This window comes from Dryas octopetala, chromosome 9 (genome assembly GCF_963921425.1).
Source record: "Dryas octopetala chromosome 9, drDryOcto1.1, whole genome shotgun sequence".
NCBI classification, from domain to species: domain Eukaryota; kingdom Viridiplantae; phylum Streptophyta; class Magnoliopsida; order Rosales; family Rosaceae; genus Dryas; species Dryas octopetala.
The window spans coordinates 16915721-16941746 of NC_141374.1; the positions used below are offsets into that span (position 1 = coordinate 16915721).

The 26026-nt window shown below is 34.6% G+C and overlaps 4 protein-coding genes, 1 non-coding gene and 1 pseudogene across 6 annotated transcripts; 3 read left to right on the plus strand and 3 right to left on the minus strand.

Annotated features, from left to right (window-relative positions):
* Positions 1-3007: 3007 nt before the first annotated feature.
* PNSB4 (NDH dependent flow 6) lies at positions 3008-4650 on the minus strand. Of its 2 annotated transcripts, XM_086257251.1 has the most exons (6): positions 4428-4647; positions 4284-4328; positions 3983-4145; positions 3826-3881; positions 3650-3721; positions 3008-3354 (listed from the first exon to the last, which is right to left on the minus strand). In XM_086257251.1, exons 1-6 carry the CDS (start codon positions 4536-4538, stop codon positions 3226-3228), a joined length of 576 nt encoding a protein of 191 aa, XP_086113377.1. In that variant the 5' UTR covers positions 4539-4647; the 3' UTR covers positions 3008-3225. The 2 variants fall into 2 exon arrangements, with proteins under 2 accessions (XP_086113377.1, XP_086113378.1); XM_086257252.1 differs by lacking the exon at positions 4284-4328 and having other exon boundaries at positions 4428-4650.
* A 100-nt stretch (positions 4651-4750) lies between these two features.
* Positions 4751-4824, plus strand: TRNAI-AAU (transfer RNA isoleucine (anticodon AAU)). Its single transcript has one exon. It is a non-coding gene; the product is annotated as a tRNA-Ile (tRNA).
* LOC147274983 (ER membrane protein, putative (DUF962)) lies at positions 4811-6796 on the plus strand. Its single transcript, XM_086256546.1, has 4 exons — positions 4811-5339; positions 6195-6257; positions 6342-6413; positions 6496-6796. Exons 1-4 carry the CDS (start codon positions 5001-5003, stop codon positions 6610-6612), a joined length of 591 nt encoding a protein of 196 aa, XP_086112672.1. The 5' UTR covers positions 4811-5000; the 3' UTR covers positions 6613-6796.
* Positions 6797-6837: 41 nt separating this feature from the next.
* Positions 6838-8502, minus strand: LOC147274984 (pentatricopeptide repeat-containing protein At4g21065 pseudogene; annotated as a pseudogene).
* A 6164-nt stretch (positions 8503-14666) lies between these two features.
* On the plus strand, positions 14667-16494 carry NAC100 (NAC domain containing protein 100). Its single transcript, XM_086228561.1, has 3 exons — positions 14667-15115; positions 15227-15504; positions 15594-16494. Exons 1-3 carry the CDS (start codon positions 14923-14925, stop codon positions 16242-16244), a joined length of 1122 nt encoding a protein of 373 aa, XP_086084687.1. The 5' UTR covers positions 14667-14922; the 3' UTR covers positions 16245-16494.
* A 7934-nt stretch (positions 16495-24428) lies between these two features.
* On the minus strand, positions 24429-25754 carry LOC147274986 (transcription factor MYB106-like). Its single transcript, XM_086228376.1, has 3 exons — positions 25622-25754; positions 25261-25390; positions 24429-25134 (listed from the first exon to the last, which is right to left on the minus strand). Exons 1-3 carry the CDS (start codon positions 25752-25754, stop codon positions 24429-24431), a joined length of 969 nt encoding a protein of 322 aa, XP_086084502.1.
* Positions 25755-26026: the final 272 nt, after the last annotated feature.

The window sequence follows — 26026 nt, forward strand, 5'->3', positions numbered from 1 at the left end:
TTGGATAAGTAAAACAATAATGCTAATTTTCACACTTTTTTTTTTTTTTTATATTTGTATATTATTTTATATGTCGTTACTTTACTGAATAGGATATATATATTTTTTTTTTAGTGTCCTTATTTATATGACTTTTTCTTTCTCAAAATTTTTTATGTGCTATTTTGGTAACAACATCTTTTTTCTTTATTAAATTATATTTTGTGTAATCTTAATCAAATTCTATTTGCAGGCTGTCAAATATCCAAAGTAAAATACAAATGTGATGGGTGGATATTTGATGTCATAGATTTTATTCTTGTGGGTAAACTTTAGGTCGGGGTGGGTTTTATGTCCGACAAAATCGACATCGACCGAGAACCGACATGTCTGAACCCATCGGTTCCGATTGTGTTTGTTGCAACTCGGTTTTGGTTGTGCCACCGACCGAACCGCCAATGATCGGCCTCGAAAACAGTTTGCATCACACCCCCGTCAAACCACCAACACACTAGAGCTGATCGAACCACACCACCTGCCGAAGCCAACCGCCACGACCGGTCGGTGACCGACTGCCTTCGACTCGGCGTCAGCTCCATTTTGTGGCATCCGACCTTCGTCGGTTTGGTGTCGATTTCCTCAAAGTCGGTTCGGTTATCGACCGATGCCACCCCTAGGTAAACTTGGCAATTCATGTCTCTCTCCTTTTTTTCTTCTTAATTCCTCATAAGGATTTTCGCAAATTGAGAATATACTACCTGTTGTACGATTATAATACCTTGGTCGTAATAGTTGCACTCAAGTCATCAACCATTCTTTAGTATTAACGGTATATTGTGTCAAAAACTAACAACAATCGTACATTGTATTAGACTTTCATAACAATTATTGAAATGCATTGTGTTGAATCTCATTTATTTATTTATTAAAGCTAGACATAATGCATTATTGTAGGAGAGAATTTTTCACCCCTAATTTGATCGGTATGCAAATAATGAACATTTAAGTGGCTATTAAAAGGCATAGATTTTTTTCAAATTTTGTTTTTATTGAATATAAGAGGTTCAGAAAGAGTTAAACAGTATTTAGCAGCCCCTACACCAATCCATAACAAGAAGCAAGCCAGCAAGGATTTGTGGTTTTGACAGTTGGCAAGGCTAACTGAGTAAAAATCCAACTTCATATGAAAACATTGCATAACATGAGGCACTTTGTTTATTTGATTTTTTAAAAAAGAGGCACTTTGTTTTTGTTTGTTTGTTTCTTTTCCTGCTTTTCCTATTAGTCTTACATAGAAAACAAATAGTGAATAAAAATCCAACTTCATCATATGAAAACATGGCATAACATGACTAGACACACTGTTCCTTTTTTTCTGCTTTTTTTTTTTTTGTTAAATCTTAGAGAAAACAAAAAATTAGGAGATGCTTTGTGCTCAGTGTCCTGCTTAGGGCTCATTTAAAGACAAATCTTGAACAAATGGCAGCATATAACAACCACATGGTCATAAAATAAGTAATCAACATTAAATTAATAAATATCATATTATATACTGCAAGCACACTATTATGGACATAAGGGTTGGAAATGCAAAGGATAGGAATTTGCCTAATTTTTTCCATTAACAATCATGTGCTGCTGAATCATCATGATATAAAGTTGCCTAACCCTAATGAAGGCAAAGAAAAATACCAAGTTGCCTTTAATTAATTTATTTGGTGTTACCAAGGAGTTCCAAGCTCTGCACTTTACTCAATTGAAGTCTCTTGGAACGTAAGTCATTGTTGGAGTAAGAGATCTCTAATTTTAAATTGGATAGTTGATGGGTCATGTGGAACGTGAAGATGATGATGTCCTTTTCTTGATAAAAATGTGAAACTATATCAAACACTTTATGAAGATTTGAATTTATTGGACTCTTATTTATATTACACTTGCTAAATGGATGAATGTTTTAATATTGCAAAAATATGGCACATGTAATTGTTTTATTATATTTTAGTCCACCACTACCAGCAAGCAATAAGTGCAGCCAATTCAATAGAGAAAGCATAGGATCAAAACCCACATTCATTATGAGAGGGTCATGAATGAAAATGGCTTAGATATTTTTGGATGATATAGCATGACAGTGAGAGCACCTGGGTTCTAGATGATGATAAAGCTCCACTACTTGTGCATGTGATCTGTTTATTCCAGTTCAACCCCTTTGGATTCTTTGATTGATAGGTTGGGATTTGAATATTTGATTGTATGTATTAGCCCACAGGTTTTGGAGCATTTTTTTTTTTTGGTCCTCAGAAATTGGCCCATAGATTTGAATTTTGGAACACAGGTTTGCCAAAACCAAGGCAAAGGTGGCCTCTTCCAGTCTTCCTCTAGAACAAGTCCATGAGTTTGGGACGTTGGTAGTCAAAAATAATTTTCTCGTGCCTCATTGGTCCACCACATTCACATTATTTTCCATAACCTCAATAAAACTTCAATCATCCCCAACCAGAGAACACACCTTCCCAGCTTGTTTTTTGATATACTATTTTTTCTTTCATTGGCCTTTTGTTGGTTGCAGAGCCAACGTGGAAAGCAAAGAAGGGATCACACACACAACAGATTGAGAATCAAAATAAGAAATGAATTATCCATAAATTTTTCTCTTGCCAAACAAATTTAATGCCCTGGTGATTGGTGAATACCAAATCTTTTCTATGGGAACTACTTGTATTTGAAAAATATTTAAAAGTTGCACTGGTCATCTATGAACTGGTCATCTATGAAATGCCTCAAGGTCAAGTAGTAGATTGGTGCCTTTTTTTAAGCAATTAAGGTGATGCTTTTTTTGGGTAGGGAAATGGGCCAGGTGATCATTTGGTATTTAGAGATTGTGTCAATTAGCTTGTGAATTAACCAATATTGCCATTGGGTTCATAACAAAGGCAGCACCAAGTATAATAGTAGCAAGGGTCATGGCTCATATGCTGAAGGGAGCTGCTATCTGCATGAGTTGTGACAGTGAAATTCTAACAACCTCTTCATCATAATATCCAAATTTGGTGACTTTTTCATGAGAATATGAGTAACTATATCCAACATCATTTTAGTCATAATAATATATTTGGTACAGGTCTAATAGTGATTGTTGTTTTCTTAATGTATCAAACATTCAAATGCTGACTAAATTGTAGTATATACAATAACGTCTGGATGGCTGAAAGGGTGGACTTAGAACAATGCATAAGAAATCATCCATCACTTGACAAGCTCCTCCTTCTTGCCAGCCTCTTCCAACTCTCGCAGCCCTCCAACCTTCTGCTCTATCTCCTCAATCAACTCCTCCCTCCACAACTCTGCTCTTGCAGATTCTTCTATGTCTTCTTGCTGCATTACCATCACCAATATTCATTATAATTCATAATAAATATTTAGTTGCTGGACAAGTAATATTGAATTCATGTTCATATTGAATCAAGTCCACAGGTACAGAATTTCCAAAACAAAGTTGGTCATTGGACAATGTGAAATATAAGAAGCAATTGCCCTTTTCTTAATCTATGTCCTCAAGACTTAACCAGAATTGATTCTCAGGGTGGAAAATGGAAATCATGTTGAATGTACATATATGGTGGGACTAATTAGTGCATGGAAAATAATGAATTAAGTGATAATTAAGTACCTTCTCATAAATCCAAAAGCCAGTACCATCTCCTCCATCTTTCCTGTATGTCTCTGAGTCATAGTATGGATCCTAAAACATTTTCTTGTACCTTTTAGAATAATCTCTAAACACATGAAATTATGATAATGTAAGTGCCCATTTAAAGAAAAAGTGAAGTGAGGTCACTATGTTACCTTCATGGAACCAAAGAATAAGCATCCCCAACAAGTGAACATGATGTAAAAAATATCTACAAATATAGGAAAGGAAGGGACAAAAGAAAAAAATTGTCATACCATCACCAATTAATTAATAAAACTTAAGCAATCAAAGACCTTATCGAATACTTACAGACGTTCTTTATGGATTCATCACTGAGATGGACAATAGATTTGTGGGTTATAAGGTCTCTTTGGCCTTCAATATGTTCAACTAGAACTGCCATCAAAGGCCAATCTGGGAAAGCATTTGTTTTGCTTAAAGAGGCTCTTTTGCTCTTTTTCCCTGCTTCAAGCTATTGACCAGGTATAAGACATGTTGTTACATAAGAACTAATCCTATAAAACCAAATTAATGAAGTAAATGGTTTGATATGTTTATGTGTGCGTGTGTTCTTTTTTTAGGCTAATAAATTCATGAACTGCTTAACTACCTGTTTCCATCCACTGAAAAGTTCAGAGCTTGAACACTGCCTAGTCTACAAAAGAAAGCAATTCAATGCATTTCCATGTACTAAAGCTCATAACATGCAATTTTGTAATAGAATTAAATAAGAAGGGAAGGTTGGACGTCTTACCAGTCTAGTACATGAGTTCATGTGAGTCATCATGTCCAATTTTGTTGTTTGGAGAGAAGAGCTGTGAATGTGTGGGCTGGTAATGGTGAAGCCCATGATAGCTTCTCCCATTAATGTCCTCAATGAGTTATGGAGAAGTAGCAGTAAAACTGAGATGTGGGGAGTGGGAGTCTAGGCAGCTGCCATTTTTGTTTTTGGTTTGGTTGGAGGGAAAGTGGATAAGATAACCATTTGCGTCCACCCTTCTATTGACCCAAAAAAATGAAATTTGAAATATTTAGGATTTATTAATAAATACAAGATTTTGAGAAATGCTTTCAACTGGCCTATTAGCTCAGTTGGTTAGAGCGTCGTGCTAATAACGCGAAGGTCACAGGTTCGAGACCTGTATAGGCCAACACGTTTTCTTCCAATTTTTTTAGTTCCGCACGAAACTTCCAATGTGCTCTTAGTCAATGGTTTTTCGCAAAACTTCTTCACCCTTTTTGCACAATTGCACCCAACTTTGTTTCATTTTCCCGGAAAATCTTTCCTTTTCCCAACAAAAACAATTCAATTTTCCAAGAAAATTTTATGGGGGGGACTGGGTTGTTTGATCTTGAAAGGCACTTTGCCTTCTATGGTGCATATCACCGCAACCCAGTTAACATTTTGATACACACTTTATTTGTGTGGCCGATACTCTTCACGATTCTTGTTCTTTTGAACTTCACACCTTCTCTGTACAATTTCCCATCTGGGTTCAGTTATGGCTTTCTATTGAATTTCGGGTTTGTTTTCACTCTGATCTATGCTTTTTATTATGTCTGCTTGGATAAGAAAGCTGGGTCTTTGGCTGCTTTGCTCTGTGTTCTCTGCTGGGTTGGAGCCAGTGTTGTTGCCAGTCGGCTTGGGTTTTCTTTGTCATGGAAGGTAAGCTTTTCTTTGTTTGTGATATAGTTTCTGGCGAAACCACAAAGATTGATAATTGTTGGGGAAAATTTATGAGTTCATTAGTTCATTACACTGCATTTATTAGGAGTATAAATAGTTTTCATTCTGGCTTTCTTTGTTTTTGGGTTTTTGATATGGTGGTTTCACTTTTTTGATCCTTACTAATGTTTTTTCTGATTAAATTTCTCTCTTTTAAGCTTAAATTTACTGTGGATTAGGATTCTGGTTAGATGAGTTTGAGCTTAAATTATATCCTGCTGTATAATTCATGTACTTTTTCAATCTGAAAACTTTTCGGGTATCTTTGTTTCTTTGGTTTGTGCCTTTGTGGCATTGTTCAGTTCTAATATTATGAATTTTTAAAACTTCCTATCTCCATGACTTATTTCATTCTTCTGTGCTTCCTTGATTTTATGATTATCCCTTCAGATTTGCTACCTTGCTTGCTACCATAGTACTTTTTATTTGAAAGGCTGTTCCAAATTTAATTTTGGTAGACAAAAGTGATAGTAAATCACCGAATGACCAACAAAGTGAACTCAGTCTAGTATTGTTTGAAAGTAGATGGGTTTATTGAGTAAGAACTACACAGAGCCATAGTACCACCAAATGGGTTTAATTTTGTCATTCATTAGCTGGTGCTGGGAAAACCAACCACTAAAAATCACCATATGGAGAACTATAAACTACATTCCTTTATTATTTTGAGATGCGGTTCATTGTACTATGTACAGAATCAGTATTCATCTTTCTCCCCAATCATTTGGAGAAACTTACAATGTATTGTAAGAGTTATATATTGAAAATTGAAGTCCTAATGAATTACTTATTCAGGTTGTGCTGGCTGCTCAGTTGTTCTGTTGGACTGGACAGTTCATAGGCCATGGGGTGTTTGAGGTGACTAATTTTGTAGTTCTGAACTATATGCCTTGTTTCCATGTTCCTACATAGTATACTTCTGACAATAATATTTCTTTTCAGAAAAGAGCACCAGCTCTTTTGGACAACCTTGTTCAAGCATTTCTAATGGCTCCTTTCTTTGTGTTGCTTGAGGTAACTTCCTTAAATCTTATCTAAATTGGAGATGGCTTCTGTATTCTATGATAAGTTAGACGTTTATTATTGCATCATGCAGGTTCTTCAAACAACCATTGGCTATGAACCTTATCCAGGGTTTCATGCAAGTGTGGAAAAAAGGATAGAAGCTGAGGTCAGAGAGTGGCAGGACAAGAAGCAAAAGAAACTCACTTAAGCTTACATGAGCCACGTTCAGACTATACTAGTTCTGTAAAGCATGAGATGAATGTCCTCACCCAAAGAAAAAAAGAAAAAGAATGAGATGAATGTTTTGTCTGTAATTCTGTATCCATATTTGTCAAGTACAGTAGACTTTAAATGGAATTCTATAAATAAAATTGTCCAGACTTTTGCCAGAACTCAGAAATGCATTTGGCCCTTGGAAATCAATCATGTCTGAGCTCCAATTATGTTTTCCAAGTAACAGTATAACGCAGGCAGCAAAGAACTAATGAATTTCTGTATTTTTCTTGAGAATAGGCTTCAGTTGAGTCCATTTCCAACCTCATATGAGGATCTGCGCCAATCAGACTATTACCAGGCTCTGGTTTTTGAACTCCCCTATCATGCATTGATTTTCTCACTCTCATAACTTCGCTCCATTGACCCACACTTGCATACATGTTAGCTAGAAGAACATAGTCACTGCTGTGATTTGGTTCCAACTCCAGAAGATGACTCCTCACCTTCTCTCCAAGCTCAACATCCCCGTGCACCCGACATGCCGCCAACAATGTCCTCCATACAATGGCATTACACTCCATTGGCATGCTCCTTATCAACCTGTAAGCCTCCTCCACATACCCAGCTCGCCCCAACATATCAACCATGCATCCATAGTGCTTCATTGTTGGTTCAATATGATAGTCTTTGCTCATAACATCAAAGTATCTTCTTCCTTCATCAACCATCCCTCCATGACTACAAGCACATAGAACTCCCAAGAAAGTAACACCATCTGGTCTCTCAAGCTTTTCCTCCAACATTTTCGAGAATAGTTCCAAAGCTTTGTCTGCGTGGCCGTGCGTTGCAAGCCCTAGAATCATCGCATTCCACGATACTAAGTTCTTCCCCTTCATCTTGTTGAATGTCTCATATGCTTCTTCAACAGCTCCACATTTCGCGTACATGTCGATAAGCGAATTACACACTGTCACAATGTTGCCAAGGTTGATATGATCAATATAAGAATGAACCCACCTCCCAAAATCTAAAGCACCCAAGGTAGAACATGCGGAGAGGGTCACAACCAAGGTGGCCTCATCAGGTTCTACGCCACCCTGTAGCATTCTTAAGAACAAGTCGAGCGCTTCCTTGCACTTTCCACAACACACATGACTATCAATGATAGTATTCCAAGCCACCAAATCTGGGCTGGGTATTTCATCAAACAGACGAGTCGCAGTTTGAACATCCTTAAACATACCATACATATGAATGAGACTGTTCCTCACAAAAACATGAGACTCCAGACCATGTTTCAGAGTAGTACAATGTACCTGCTTGCCCAACATATGTGAACCCAATTGCCCAGAAACCTTGAGCAAAAACGACAATGTGAAATTGTTAGCCACCTCTCCTTTCTCTTGCATTCTCTTATAAAACTCAAATGCCTTTTGAGGCTTACTAGTCTTCCCAAACCCCCTAATCATAGTATTCCATGAAAACCCATCTGGGTTTTCAATGGTGCCAAAAACCGAGACTGCATAGTCCATGTCTCCACGCTCCGAAACAGCGCAAAAAGAGATGATCTTGCCGATAGCAAAGAGGTTTTGATCAAGCTCAGTGTGGATGATATGGCCATGGATTTGCTTCACCTCTTTCATGGTGGTACACTGCTTGAAAAGGGACATAACCCTTTGCACCTTTTGAAAAATGGCGTCATGCATTTGGATTAACAAGTGACAAGTGTGGCTGAGCTTGTTGGGTTGGGTAGGAAGAAAAAGAAGAAAAGAGTGGTTGAGCTTTGAGAATTGAAGCAATGGGCAGAGTGAGTGCCACTCTCTTAGGCTTTGGGTGCCAAGTTTGATTTTGGGCGCGTAAGATGATTATTAACGGTTATAAGTTTTTCTTGAAGATTTCATGGCGTGACATTAACACAGTTACACAGCCAGCCACTCATTGCATCAAATATATAGAAAGGATTTGCGAACAAACATTAAACAGTAACAAATGGGCCCATCTTCACTACACAACCCAGACTAGGTTTTGGGTTTTATGCTGGACCTAGACCATATAACTTCTCTCAAAGTTTCAAGTTTTCAACCTCATCAGTGGTCCATATGTAGTCTGAAAATAACAATACACAAACTTTTTACATTAAAAAAAATCCAACCTTGAATTCATTATTCTTTCATCCCTCACCTCTTGAACTAACCCCAACAGCTTACTACTATTGATTTTACAGTGCAATCAATAGTAGTAAGCTATTGACAATAATTATATAATTCGCAATGCATCCATTTGTAATATAAAGTAATATTCTCTTACCAGACAGTCTTATGATATAAGAATCTTATGTTACTCAAACTGTAAATCTAAACCACAAATTCACTACAGCTGAACACCTTTTGTTTGGTTTTGCATATGTAAATTTCAACCAGTAAATGAGGTGCCTCATAGAAAGAAAACAATGAGTGGGTTATGGTTTCTGAACTACTCTTCCTTTTGCAGCATTGATTTTTCTCACATGGGACTGCGCTTGAAAAGTGCCATCAGGCTTTGCTTTTCTTATAAAGTCTGAACACAATGAATGTCTAATGTCTTAGCTGGTCTGGATTGGGTTTGCAGTTGTGGTGTCAGATAGATGGTGTGCAAAAAAGAGACTTAGCTAGAGAGACTGACCCTTCAAAAGGGCAATGAAAATCAAGTTAACAGTTTCTTTTAGGTTGGAAACAAAGTTGGGTTCTGCCATGCCAAGTTTGGTTTAAGGTGGCCAATGGTCCTAATAACAGACTCAGAAACACTTTGAAAAAGGGTCATTATAAATGGTCATTTCTGCTTTGGCTTTCTAACATTTATTAGCTCGAATTGTGACCTTGCACAAAGAAAATGTCTTGCCCACTTCCCCAAAGTATAATATAAGCTCTGTAACTGTACAAGTGTGGGTAGAAGAAGAACCAAGTGCTTTTATATTGAGTACTCATTCCTTGTCATATATGTTAGTGTTAGGCTTGAAAACCAAAACAACTTATTGAATTATATAATCAAATAAAAAACTTGTACAACCAAAATAAATAATTAAATTTAAAATTGGATTTTGCCTAGTGGATAAAAGTAGCCACTAGCTAAGATCAAGAAAGGAATCTACTTGTTTTAATAGAAGTCCTGAGGATTTAGTGGTGTACTTAGTGTGTGTCTAACTTGTATTAATATATCACAATAAATTATAAGATCTAGTGGCGTACTTTGAATTGCATATATGCCATTTTTGGGTAGAACACCGGCCACCTTTTATGGCAATATTTTCAGCAAGGGACAATCCCAGTTGATGGAATTAATTAATTAAGGTGATGTTGTTTGTATAATTGACCTGCCTTGATGAATTAGTGGTCACGTTATGTCTTCATCAATCATAATTAATTAGGTCCTCATATACTGCTAAAGCTTTTACTTCAAGGCATGAAATGCATTTGAAGCCAATCTACATTTAGACACACACTAGCTAGGTGAATAATTTAGCCTACTCTATTTAGGTGCGGCTGCCCATTCTACATGTTATGGAGATCAAGACTAAAAAGATGATAGCTAGAAAAGAAAGCAAAAGATGAAAGAGATGAGTATGAGAAGAAGATAATAGAACTAAAAACTAGTAAAAAATAAAGTATGGAAATTGGAAAATGTGACCCTTTTGCTCAAAAATTATAAAATGACAAATGGTTCTTTAAGCTATCAAATTAACCTGAATCCAGATGATCATAAGACTAGGCTTGAAATCCCAGACAAATGTACTACTTGAAACATCAAGGTTGGCTAATTGATCATCCTGAGATTATATTTGGCTTCATATGCTCTAATATTCTATTATTTAATATGTCACCATCTCAATTTCATTTGGTTACATTGTCCAACCATATGATATATATATATATATATGCTGCCCCACCCATTGCAATTATTAGGGAATAATGTTATTAATCCTTTGAATGTAAGGCCATCATCATGGTATTTACAATTCTAAATCTGGATTAATTATTTTTTAAAAGCAATAAGGCCCTGCCCCTGGCTAGCTTAATGGAGAATATATATTTATATATTCGCGTAATTAATAAAAGCTAGAACTTCTGATATCATCATGTTGCTCGATTAGTTGAACCAAATTAATGGTCAAAATATTGACTGCCTAAATTCATTTTGGCTTTTTTTTTTTTTTTTGTGTGACATACAACATAACTTAAGATTTATCATATCTTCACCCTACCACCTCGCATACATTTGGAATATCCTTTTCTTATTTTCTGTGATTTAGATTTTGAATCTCAATTATTATTATTTTGTATTTTATGGAAAGCACTAAACTAGCATTTGTTAACTACATGAGTTGTAAACCCTTTTTTCTTTGCTCCTTTATGTCGCTTTCCCTCCTATTCTCAACCACTTTCCCACCCTCTACTTTAATATAGTTTTTTAAATTAAATAAAAGGTAACACTACAAGATGACAATATCTTAAGAATAAGAAAATATCTATTTGACAACCTTATAATTATATTTTGTGGACTGTTTATTCTTGCTTCCTTGCTTCAACTTTTGCCTACAAACACATATGTAGCTTACTACATATATACCACATTATTTGTGGGTCTTAGTTTGTTATCACCAAAATCTATTGAATACAACATAAAACAACACGTAGTTTTAATTACTTAATGATCATTTCTTGATTACTTTATTAGCTTGCTTCTATTTGACTATCAGTAAGTTTAAGGATGGCTAAAACTAATTGTTGGCTAGCTTTTTGGTTTAATTTCTACTTTTGTCTAAGTAGTAAGTGGCCGGTTAGAATTATTCATCAACTGCACGCTGAGTAGAGAGTCAAATAAAAATATATGGTCAATGATCAATGATCATCAATATCTCTTCCTAAGAGGAATTTGAAAAAGATTCTAATCTAATCACCTTTTAGCTCTTTACAAAAGACAGAAATCAGCATAGTCATAATAAACGCGCCATGCATGAACAAAAAATGGTTGCACACTTTTTATTCAGAGTGAGTCATTAATTTTTTTTCATTTGGTAAAATAGTCATTATGAAAATAAATATAGCTAAAGTGTTCTATATACCACTTGAAGTAGAAGCTTGTATTTGTCTTAGCTGTTACAATTAATTGGGTTACTCTTACAAGAAGTTGGGTGCATTATACAATAACCAAAACAAAACTCTACTATAGCTACAACCCAACTCCTTCAACTTCTGCTGTATTATTAGCCAACAAAGATTGCTCAAATCCCAGTCCATTAATTTAAAAGAGAAAGAAAAAACGAATTATAAGAGAATTAAATGGGGCTAGTTGTCAAACATGAATAAAGTAAAAAAAGAAATTAGAATAATGTGATTGCAAAGAAGCCACGTACAATATAATCCCAAGTAGATAATATAATCTATACTATCTAATTAATTATTTGATGGATGAATTAATTGGTGTATATATAGTATATAGTATATTGGCATCACTGCAATCACATCCCAAGTTAGGCAGGCTATGAGAGACAGATCGATAGTCATCAGTTTTCAAATTAATGGAGATCTTCTTCATTTTCATATGATCCTAAACCAAATTACTTGGTCTTCGATCTCTTCATTTTCCAATCTGACCTTTGCCTAACTCATCATTCTCTATATTCTCCATCCTGGCTTCTGGTCCAACCATTTCGTGCCATGTGTCTGCTCCTTTTCATGACCACATGCATGTTGGAACCAAGGAAACAGGACCCACATGGGCTAATAGTCAACCCTAGAGCTGATTAATTAAACTAATCTGCTTTGGTTAATGAGACTTATGCTCTAAGTAATCAGAAATTTTTGACCATTTGCGAATGAGAAGCAGCCACGTGCTTGTACATGTTGACATGTTGTTGGCTTGCGATCAGGTGCGGCGGCACTGTCCCATTCCTTCATTCCTGAGACACACGTGGCAGAGACGGACGTTGCCGATTGGTCCGATTTTTTTAAGTTACCGAGATTGTTGAAATTCCTCGGACAGGCTAAGATCGCACGTGTCCAACCCTAGATGGAAATTGCAAGTATTTCCTGAAAGGGAAAGATCAGCTTCCTTCTTGTCGTGGTTAAAGTGGGTAAGTGGCCGTGCATTCCATACACAAAAAGTTTATTGGGTCAAATTAACTACAATTACGAACTCCAAATGAAATGACCCAATTCATGTTTTATTGGTCAATTGAAGACATTAACTTAGGCCTGTTCTTAGCCCACATTAGAAAGAAATATATATATATATAATTATATATATATAACAAAATTATCCCCAAGGCCTTAGGAAGATATGTAGGCCACTTTTGAAGTTGGTTTTTAATTGACCACTTGGTTTTAGGTAGACAACTTAGAAAAAAAAATGGGATTTGGCTGGTTTTGACCTGGCAATTAAAATATTATGTTCCTTAACTAAAGTCATGAGTTAAACCATGCTACATGGTAAAAATACTAATAAGTTAATATGAAAATTAACTAGAAAATTATCTTTTTTTTTTTAATTTATAAAAAGGATTGAGAAGTAGGACTTATTTCTAATGATAAAAAGTTCGATTTTTGTTCTTTCTTTTGTAGGAAGAGAACGGTAGATAATAAGTCAGGACTATACATTCATTCAATTAGAGTTTGATACCTATCTAACACAATTGAATTAGCTAAAAATGGCACTAAAGTGAGACTATTGAATTAGCTAGCAAATAAATATGCAAGTTGTGTATTTATATGTGTCATAGTAATGTGAGATCGCATAAAATTGATGCACGCATCACTTGTAAACTAAAGAGCACCCCCCACAAAAAATATTTTTATGAATTAAAGTCAAAATGGGGAATTCAAAAAAGCAAGATTTGAAACCTGCATTTAACCATAAAAGAAAAACAACAAACGTTAGAGGTTGAAATTGTTGAAAATTACGATAATCTTCTTAATAGATCGGACAAATTAGCTTACATGCATTACCACATTCATCCAAAACATTGTTTCACCTAACCACTAACCACTTAAATGGCTTTACTCACTACGCACTTTCATTTACATCACCCCTTGCGATAATTAAGTTCAAACTTAATTTGATTAATTAATGTGATCAAACAGACATGATCATCTGCTGTTTTTCTTTCTCTCTGTTTTTTCAACAAAATAAATAAATAAATAAATAAGAGAGAGAACTCCAAACAAGCCAGAATCATTCACTGATTGTACATTTTTCTTTTTTCTTTGTTGTAATAATTTGTCCAATATTAATTGATGTTTTGGTTCAACGTAATTGGTATTTGGTGTCACTTTGTTGACCAAAAAAAAAAAAAAATTGGTGTCACTTTTCAGTGATAATAACATGAAAATCTCTGCAGGGTCAGCTTCAAACCCATTTCATATTTTCTTTGAAAAAAAGAGGGTCATAAGGGTCATTTTGATGTCAATAAAGTAAGCTTTAACTGAATTTTTTTTTTTTTTTTTGAGCTGGATAGCAAGTTCTTTAGTCTTCTATGCATTCACACGCACAGCTGTTATCACTTATCCCTACGTTGACATAACAATATTTGATTTCATAAAAGCTCTAATTTTTCAACAAAAACACAGATTATATTCTGACCTTCTTATGTCTAATGATTCTGGTATACAGATAAAACAAACAACATCAAATCCCCATCCACCCTCTCACATGAAAATAATTCTTTGAACTTATAATATTAATTTAATTCACAGTAAAGAAAAAGTAATCAATTGAAAAATGGTATTGACAAAACTGAAGAGTTAATAAATTTGGTGACAATTGACAAATGAATTAAAATTACATGCATAGTATTTGGTCAAATTTTAAGAGGGGTAGAAATTGAGAATTATTACAGAAAAGAAGTTAAAGAGAAGCTAATACGACCTACCTCAGTTGCCTTCCATACCACGTTTCTTTCTCTCCAAACACAACCAGTATTTAGGGGCTTCTGTTTCTCATAGTGCTTTTTTCTCTTAACATCTGATCCATCTTTCAGCCTACAACTTGTTCCATGACTTCTTTTCTTTTTCTTCAGCTTTTCTCTTTTGCTCCTTGACATAATACTTTATGCTTGAATCTTTCTTGGTTCTGTTTTCTTTGCAAGCTGTCTTGAAATTCTGGGGTTGAAGCTGTTTTTTAGTACCCATTAAAGTTTGAGAGCTTCCGAGGCGTCTAGTTATTGTATTAATTGGGGGTGGGGTTGTAAAAACCTTGCCTTGTTGATCAAACACAAATAGGGGTTTTAGACAAGAAACCAGTGGGGTTTTAGGGTACTAACAATCAAGGAATGGAAAACAATCCAGCTGGAATCATTGTTAAGGAAGATGAGCAGATCGATTTGCCACCCGGATTTCGATTCCACCCAACTGATGAAGAGCTTATCTCTCACTACCTGCACAAGAAGGTTATTGATACAAACTTCTTTTGTGTAGCAATTGGGGAGGTGGACCTGAACAAGTCTGAGCCTTGGCAGTTGCCTTGTAAGTCTTTAAACCATTATAGCTTCCCTTTTGTTTAATTTCAATGTTTGCAAATGGTTTGGGTTTTTTTGTTTGTTTTGATTTAATTTAGCTTCTGGTTTCTGGGTACAGGGAAAGCAAAAATGGGAGAGAAAGAGTGGTACTTTTTCTGTGTGAGAGACAGAAAGTACCCAACTGGTCTGAGGACAAACAGGGCCACTGAAGCTGGATATTGGAAAGCCACAGGGAAAGATAAGGAGATTTACAAAGGAAAATCCCTAGTTGGCATGAAGAAGACCTTGGTTTTCTACAAAGGGAGAGCCCCAAAAGGAGAAAAAAGCAACTGGGTTATGCATGAGTACAGATTAGAGGGTAAATTCTCTGTTCAAAACCTCCCCAAAACTGCAAAGGTATGACCTTTTCCTCTGTTTTCTTTTGCTCTGTTTCCCCTGTTTTTAACTCTGTTTAATTTATGTCCTTGTCTTGTTGTACTTTGCAGAATGAATGGGTGATTTGTAGGGTTTTTCAAAAATGTTCTGGTGGGAAAAAAATCCATATTTCTGGGCTTGTCAGATTGGGTTCTCTTGAGAATGAAATGGGTCCTTCTGGTCTGCCACCATTAATGGACTCTTCACCTTATAGTGGTACCAAAGCCAAACCTGCCTCTGAGTCCCCTAACGTGCCCTGCTTCTCCAACCCTGATCCTGTTGATCATTTTCAAAGAAACCAAGGAATTGTTGATTACATCAACAACAATCCCCTCTTTGCTGTTTGTTCAAACCCTTCAAACTTTTTCCCAAGAGTCCCATTTCCCACTTCATTCTACTCTTCTTCTGCTCAGAGTACTCCTCCAGTCCCAGCCAATTTCCAGTTTCCGGGTTCGGTTATGATGCAAGAGCAGTCCATCCTGAGGGCCTGGCTTGAAAACAATGCTTCAAACATGAGGCAGAGCTTCAAAACAGAGAGGGACATGGACCACATGGTCAGTGTCTCCCAAGAAACAGGCCTAACAAGTGACATGAATGTTAACACTGAAATCTCCTCTGTCATGTCCAATCTTGAAATGGGAAGGAGGCCATTTGGTGATCAAGATGCCCCAGCAGCTTCTGCTGGAGGAGCACTCGACTTGGATAATTTTTGGAATTATTGAACTTAATCAAAAAGCTGCATTATAGTTAAGAACTTAAGATCATGATTAATGTTCTTGACTTCTAGTAGTAATTGAATTAAAGAAAGAAGAGCAGCTTCAGCTAGCAGCTACTATTATTGTTCAGAGTTGATGGTGTGGGGTCTGTGAATAGATTTACTGAATCTAAAAGAGAAATTGAATGAAAGTGAAGCATGTATTGTGTACTGTAAGAAAATTATATGATGTAACTGTTTTGTATTTAATTATTGTAAAAGACTGTTCATGTATTGGCGTCCTTATTGTCATGGTGCTCAATTACAATATTGGTGACATATGGGAATGGGATTCAGTTGGTGGTAAGTGATCTTATTTTGTATATTCTACATTTCTACTCATTAAAAATTTTGCTCCTTTAGTTTCCCTGGATTTTAATGAATGACTTAGAGCTATGAGTTTCAATATTCTGTGTATTATTTAAGCCAATATTATTTTGGATTTTCAATTTCTGGTTGTGGGGACTCAGCTGATTATGTTGTTGACATTCTCTGTCTCTCTCTCCCTCTCTCACTCACACACACGTGCATGGAACATTCAAATACACGCTTAACATTGATAAATGAATATGAGTTTGACCTATCCACATTTCAATTCCATGTACATAATTGGGTTAGGTTAGCTTAAAGTAAAATCTCCTTCTTTCTCTCTCTCATTATTTTACCACAGACAGACAGAAGAAAGAACAATGTGACACTGACTTTTTTAACAAATAAATTACAACCTCTTTGATTAACTTTGACATTGATGTTGTGATATTTTCTTATTCATATTTTTTGGTGTTGACAAAGCACAAAAAGAGCTTGAATCTCTACTTTTTGACCATATTTTCTCAATATTTGTATTAGAGCACAAAGTTTTTAATTGTGTTTTTCATTGGGTTGTTAACAATTGTACAAATTAACATGTTCAACTGCCTGATAATTCTTTTTCTCTCTTTAATCAATTTTCTTTTGGACTACAATGCTTGCTGTTTGCTAATTACTAATTATTGAGAGAGTAGTATAAACAGCAACTGAAGTTTCCATGAAAGACTTATAAACTCCATTCCATGACAAACTGACTAAGCAAAAATCTCTTTGCTCATTTAGTCAAGATAAGTTCAACCAATTCGTGGAAGATATGCAATAAAATGAAATCTCAAGTTGACATTTATAGAATTCATGGAAGCCAAGCTTGTTGAAAATGAGGTTTGGAAGGAAAATACTAATTGCAGAAAGAAGAAAAATAAAGTATCATATATGTATAAAATTACCAAGTTCACATTGCAGGCCGGATAAGAACCAACATCAAGAAAACCCATTAAAGTCATTTTATATAAATTTTTTGTTGGTAACAAAAGTCTTATTATATTTGAGGAAGGAAAACGAGATGTTATATTTATTCTCTTATATATATATTCATGGAGTACTGAGTCAGAGTCAGCGAAGACTAATTCCTATATCTTCAACTGGGTCCTGTGATTGGATCATTTATGAATTATGATGCATGAATTCCGATATCAAGCTGTAAACCATGATGTAAGAATTAATATATAGATATTAATTTATGAATTAATTAGTGTGTTGAATTGTGTAATATATATTTTGTAGCATGTGGGATTTAGTTTTTGACACATGCATGATCCAATGACATCGATCTCCAACCACGAAAGAGTTTGAGTCCTGCACGACTTGCTTCTCTCTCTAACAATATTAAAAGCAAACAAAACATATATATATACATTGGAGATCGAATGGAAGGACAGCCTTTTGTCTTTTACAGATTCATTTTTCTTGAATGACACCAATATTAATAAACCACCATGTGATCCAACCCTCCAAATCCAAAGTACTATCTTGGATTCTTTTTTTGGCCAGGAATACTATCTTGGATTCTTAATCTCCCATTAAGTAGAAGTAAGTCGCCCACCTATCAAAAAGCTATCCCCATAATCACCCAATAATATCATGATCAAATTCAAGGTACCCTATATACTTAACAAAGTATGTTCTCATCACTACTCATGCACATTACACCCTTCATCAATTATAATAATTTCGTTTCTTCTACATCTATGGACAGTGCCAATGTGCCATAATGTAATATTCTACCAACTTTTATTTCTTTTGGGGTTTCTACCCTAGGTGTGATATTAATACATATTTTCTTATCCTTTTACTAAATAAACATTTGACACAAGCTAATATTAGTATTTAAGAAACATATTTTGATATAATAACTCATTTTTCAATAGTTTATATTTTTGGGGGTTGAGTGGTTGATGTTAATTAAGAGCTCTAGCTCTAACTTCTAACTTTTTTTTTACCTGAAGCATTCTCTTTACAGTAAAAATGCTATTAGGAAATAACTTTGTCACATAATAAATTTTTCTAATATGTAACTCTATCCCATTTGCAAAAAACTGCAGTTGTGATTAATGGTGATTTTCAAAGAGTTCAGTGGGGAATTTCTGTCAATATCACTTGAGAAACCTACGTACGTAATATAACTCCACCAGAGTTAACGTTGAATATTGTGAGGTAGGATTCGGACACGTATAACTCGTTAATCTTACACGAGCTTCAGGTTTTGCTACCATCGATCACTTTTTATAGAAGACACCTGAAGATGTGTGATCGATCGCATACAAGACACAATTCTTCTAACATTATTTATTGACTTGGGTCGAAAATATCTTTTTTTTGCTTAAAAAATGTAAAAATAAAAATAAAAATTCTTGTAAGGAGATTGCTCATAATTAACAAAATGGATGAATTTTAAGAGCAGTCCTCTTTTCCACACTATTGAATGATTGTCAAATTTTTGTGTGAATGAGTTATCCACGCATTATATATGTGTATTAACACGCGTTAATCAATTAATAGTAAAAATCATTCACATAATTGTAAATGATTGCCAAATATAGTAAGGATAAGATTATGATGGATATGAATTTGCCAAGTTTTAAGTATTACACAATAAAAAGGGAATTCGATCGCACCCTATTATATATGAAAGAGCCAAATTTAACTTAGACTTTTATTTGAAAGAAAAAAAATGATGAATTGAGGGTAAAAATGTAGGAACTGGTTTATTTTTGGTATTTAAAATCAGTGATATTGGCACTAATAGATTCTAAAAATAGTAACACGAGAATTGTGTGATGGGGGAATGAATTTAAAGATTGATTTAGGTTGGTTTGGATAGGCTATGATGTAGATCAAGCTTATCCTTATACCCTTTTCTTGTAAAGTCCATTGTTTTGCTCCAAAGCTAGATATAAAAAGAATTAGAGATAGGATGGAGGGGATGTACTATATATGATTTTATATTCCTTTAAAAGAATGAATTTGGAGGATTATCCTTTTCTATTTTGTTTGAAATTTCACTACCTTAATTAATGCGGTTTTTGTGAAAATTGCAATTTGAAATTGTTCTTAAGCTTAGAATAGAAGGATTAAGTTGATATGCAAATTATAGCGCAAGTTTTGGCAAATGCATGAGCCAATAAGGACATAGAAGGGATGTGGAGACATTTTTGTTGGGTTTGGCATGTATGATAGCGCTTTATCTTGGTGATAAAGTCAACATATATGTATTTTGGAGTATTTCATATTTGGGTCAATTAATATTGTTCATTTTATTCATTAGTTCCACAAATAAGTAACAATACTTTTGGACAAAACAAAAATACAAATTAAAAATAATAATCAATAATGCTTGGCATGACACAATAAATTGGCAAACAAACAACAAATTATCCAAGCCATGATGTACTTTTAACTTCTTTTTTTTGTATCCTTTTAATTTCATTATTAAGCTTATTAATTATAGAAAATTAGGATTAAATACCAAATATCAATAGTTTTTCAGTAAAACAACAAGACACTAATTTTTTTTAGTTTAGGTACTAACCTAGAGTAAGACATTTTGGATTAGATCACAAATTAGTTTGTTATATAGTTGTGACTGTTCGTGTGATTGAACTGTGACTGTTTTAAATTTATAAAAATTCAAAATTTTTAAAAGTTTAATATTTTTTATTTAGGTTTGGGGAATGAAGTCATATAACTCAATACTAAATATTAAAGTTTAAGCCTTGCAAATATTAAAAAAACAACAAATCAATAAAAAAGTTATGACTGTTAGACAGTCACAGCTTGATATAACCATGTTTTTTAAAATTGGTACCTAAAATAAAATTTAGTACCTAAAGTAAAATGACATAAATGTTTTGGTACCTAAAATAAAATTGGTACCTAAAATAAAATTTAGTACCTAAAGTAAAATGACGTAAATCAGTGGTTAAGCCACACATGACACACCTCAACAACATAATCTTTTTTTCGGGTATGATTTTCATTTTCGTGGACTGAGAGGCTCAAGACATTGAGCTTTAAGTTAGGGCTTTTAGCCCGTCCCACTTGGACTTGTAGCAAGCCCAAGTCAAACGATAACTGGCTTAGCTAACCAGGCCCAGTAATTGAAGTCCACTTGTAGAAAGCATAGGCCCAATAAAAAAAATAAAAAAAAGAATCCCAAACTTATAAGACCCATCCAATTATTTATTAAAGATCTGTAATTATTTGATTGATTTTAATTTCTAAAGAAAAAAGATGTATTTGGTGTTTTGAGGGGGACCAGAATAATAATGAGAAGGGTAGCTGTGTGTACCAATTAGTATGAGTCAGTGGTGAACGAGGCTTAATGTAAATAAATTAATAAGCCATAGTGGGCCTGCATAGGTGGTGGTCCACATGGATGTTTGTCCCAATCAATCCAAGCAAATATGTCTATGAACAAGAGCTTTCACAATAAATTGAAGATGAAAAACATGTTCATGTCCGCACCTGTCCAGCCAGACCAATATGGACCACATACGGCCCATTTGGGTCGGGGTTGGTTCATTGCATAGCAAATGAGGTATATTTCATTATAACTATTTTAGTTATAATGAGGTATCATTTGTGCGGACTTATTCTCCATCGTAGTTTGAAGATTAAAATTATCTATTTTTTAAATCTCAATTTAAGGACCATTTTTGTAAAAAATTATTTAACCATTTAATTAAATGGTTATCATTTCTAATGTTTATTGAAATCATTATGTACGTTTATTTATTTGATTACAAATAGATGGTTTAATAGTTTCTAATTTATCTAACTTTTTGCAAAAGTAATCATTGAATAAAGACATAAAAATAGACATCTCCAATCATCGAACTATAATAAAGAGTGAGTTCTAAAATATAGTACCTTATTATGATTAAAATGAGTATGTATATCTCATTTGAAAGGCTATGTATATATATAATATATTAATTATTTAATTGTGATCAAATAAATAGATTATTACTATTTTTGATAAAAGTATATAAATGGTTGTTATTATAATCAAATAACTAAATAACTTTCGATTTTAGAAATTTTTTACATAATTGATCTTTGAAATTGAGCCTACAAAATAAACGGTTGAGACTTTGAGATTATATTGTGTATTAAGCCCAACAAGGTGATTAATTTTGTAATAATTTGTTAATCAGTTAAATTTAGAACATTCTTTTATATATATATAATTAACTATATATTTGGTAGAATTAATTAGGTTGATGAATGGGATCCAAACCAAGGGGTGAAATCCACAACCCACCATTTGTTTGGCCCCTTATGGGTTGTACTCCAAGGACAGGTTGATATTTAGGTAGCAAGCTAGGCCAGTGCTGTATATAGCTACTTAGTAGGTTATAGACTGATGACTAATGAGGCCAAAATGATTGGTATATATATGCATATTCTTGACTATTAATGTAAGTATTAATTTAAGAAATTTAGGCATTTAACTCAAAATTAATTGATAATGAGATAAACAGTTCAAACTCTTATAAGCTATTATGCAATGCCTCACATTTTTTATGTGAGATTTTTCACTCAAGTTTAACACGTGGACAATTTATATTAGGTGACATTAGAGTATGTGTGGCTAATACGTAGATAACCTGTTCTAAAACCATGAAGCAATCTATGCATTCATCCAAAAATTAAATGACAATAAAAAAAATAGCTCAGATCTTTATAAGTTACCATTCAAAACCTCACATTTTCAATTTCGCCCAAATCCTTTCTCTCAACATCAATCAGTATCTGCAATTAATTATCTCTAGGGAATAGCCGTAGCATAACGTACTTAAAGAAGAATAAGGAGGTGGACCATCCGAACACCACATGTGTCGTTCATGTTGTATTTGTGATTGGAGCGTATAGCAGAGCTAATAATTGAGTACTGCATGCAGCTTTAATTTCTATGACAAAATAAGAAATTAATTAATGGTGTGGGTCTCAGTTCGTAATATCTATACAAATATGTCATGGTCCTCATATATCCATGGTGCATATATGATATATGGACTACTCCAGCAGCTATACATGCATATTGGTTTCCTTTGACGACTTGAATCTTGAAACGATATATGCACGGGATCTTTTGAAAATGAAATCACGTGTTTCATATGGATAGAGACTAGCATCAAATATTTGAGAGTGGTATTCCTATGCTTATGTGGATATTGATGGGCAGACACATAGGGTGAACAAATAGCCTATGTGTATTCCTATGCTTATGTGGATATTGATAAATCAGGGAAAATATCTAAAAGGTTAAGGTCTTTTTATGAGAGTGCATGGTACTTAACCTAAATATATATAAGAGCCTAGATCCTCTCTCTAGCCACAAATTTAGACGCAGAAATAATATTAGGGTTGCCTCATATACAACCGTGTGCATAATGGAATAGAGAGGAAGACTTAAGCAAGAAGATCTATCGCTGACTTTTCTTCATTAGATGTCTCAAAAGTTAGTTGTTCTTGTTTCAAATCTTGATTCAATTATGTAAGATGGGACTTGCACAAGGTGTTAGTATTTTTTAACTTGTTTTAACCTCTATAAAATGTAGAATAGTTTGTGAAAATTTTATATCAAGTTTTAATTCTACCCAACATTATTAGTGGTTCAAGTCTAAATCTAATGGACCCAAAATTTAAAGTTAAACTCTAACATAAAAATTGACCAACCAAGTCCGATCGGTTTCGAGGAACAAAGATGAGACAACATGTATATGTTTAGACAACATGTATATGTTGTCTATGTTTAAGTGTTTAATTAGACTTTGAGAGTGCAATTAATGACTCGATGATCGAGTGAGGCGGAGGACTCTGAATGTATTCTGCACACCAAACCCACACTATTTCCAATTATATTCTGCAAACCCTTTAATGTGGCCAGCATGCTAGTGAGAAACAGAGAAACCAAACTAATTAAAGGCCATAGCAGATTAGATCGATCAGAGTAGAACTCATGACTCATGAATGGGCCGAGTGGCGTTCCCAAAGAAAAGTTGTGGGTACGCAGAGTAAAACTTAAAGGCCATCATTAATTACCAAATCTGCGTAATAAATATGTGGAATCCTATCGATTTATCAATTTAATTATTTTGTCTCGTAAAGATATTCTAAATCCATACTCACACGGTCACACCTCAAGGTGCTTTAACAAGAACCAGGACCTATTGCTTGTTTTCCTTATTAGAATAGTTTGAACTGCTGGCTGCGTCCAACTGTCTCTCAATTAACTCATGAAGACGTGGCACCCTATCGACCATTCAAGGGAACTAAAATTTTAATAAAGTGAACTGCATTATGATTTATGACTTGATTTTTTTATAGTGAGCCTTAAAAAGAGCCTATTTTCTATAATGGTCCTTTAGAAAAGCCTATTTTCTATAATAGGCTTTAAAAAAAATAACCCTTAAATTTATGTATTGACTTTGAATATTAAATATAGCAGCATATGTCATATAGAGTTCACCCATCTTATTTTTAGAATTCATTATCCTAAAATAACTTAAAATTAATAAGATGGTATATACTATATATATTATTTGAAACTGAATTTAGTACACAAATTTATTATTTATAATTTATTACATTCAAATTAAAATCATGCATAGTAGATGGATTAGAGACTTCTTATTTATTGCAAATTTAAAAGAAACAGAAAACATTGCGACCCCACATACAATTTAAGATGGGGCATTAATGGCCCGGTAGACTAATTAATACTGATTAATCATTGTACAATACTCTAATTTGAGGGCAGGGTCAACAATTCACCAAATTAAGCATATATGTCACTCCAATAATTCTTGTTCATCATCACTACTTCATATAGGTCGACACCGTTGATTGATTGATCACTACTAATAATTGCATCCATGCCACCAGCAGCAGCAGCAGTAGTACTAGTTGTAGTAGGAGTAGTGGGTAGGCCTTGCATGCCAAGATTATTAAAGACCACGTTACTAGTAGTAGTACAAGTACTGAACCCTTCTCCATCCATGTCAGACCTAGCTTCCATATTAATCCACCCAGTAGCAATATCCATGGAGGACTCGTTTGCAAAAACTACTTCATTTATATCTCCACCACCGCCACCACTGCCACCGCCACATGAGGCAGCGTTGCCACCTAAGAACCCATTGAAGTGGTACCCGAGTGGTATTTGGGTGGCTGAACTTGATGATGATAATATTGATGAGGTCATGTTATTGAGAGGCATAATATTGTTGATGTTGTTGAGTAGCTTTGTGTCTCTGCCCAATCTGGCCTCAGCTTGGAGGCGCGCACTCTCCCACTGAGCCATGTGGCTGAGGATGGAGGCGGTCTTGGGGTCACCGCTGGGTGAGGCAAGGGTGGTCTGTTTGGGCTTGTGAGTTACCGGGTCGATTCCCATCATGGCTAGCCTTTTCTTCAAATGTGTGTTCCAGTAATTCTTGATCTCATTGTCTGTTCTCTTTGGCAAGTGTGCAGCTATAGCCGACCACCTACAACACATGCATTCAAAAGAGTGATTAATTTGCTAACTAGCAAGTTAATTTTAAACGTACCTGATTAATCATATATATATATATATATATTGACCATATATACATGCATGGTTAGCTAATTACCTGTTGCCTAGTAAAGCATGAAGTTGAATAATAGTGCGGTCTTCCTGTATAGTGAACTTTCCCCTCTTAATATCTGGCCTCAGGTAATTTATCCATCTTAGTCTGCAACTCTTTCCACATCTTTGAAGCCCTATATATTATATACACAACCACCCGGCCAACAAAAACTTAAATTTCAAAAATTGAAACTGAAAATTAAGCAAGCAAACTATATATATATATAGTCAACTTCAGTACGAACATTTGCACGCACGGACCTAAGAGAGTGTTAAAAACTTAAAACGCTCATCGATCAGGTCCGTACGTATTGCATGCGTGCAAATGCACCTGAAGTTGAAAGAAATAGTTGATGGGTGATCACCTGCTTTCTGGGGCAAGAAGCTCCAATTTCCATGGCCATGTTTTTGGATATAGGCTAAGAGCTTCTGGTCTTCTTGTGGTGTCCATTGACCTTTCTTTAACCCATCTGTATCACGGCATGGAGACCTCCCCATTGTACTTAGCTAGTGGTATATTAAGCCTCGACCAGTCTTGGAGGAACAACACAATGAGCTGATGAGTGACTAGCTTGTACAACTTGACAGGATCGTCGACCAAGAATATATTAAGCAAATTTAACAACTATTTTATATATTCTTGCGCAACATAATTATGCCGCCTACTTAATGCGTATATAACTGTTACATATAAATTATATAATATTGACTTTAAACGTACACTCACCCATCTATCACATTATTTTTGTTACTACTGATTTTTAAAGACG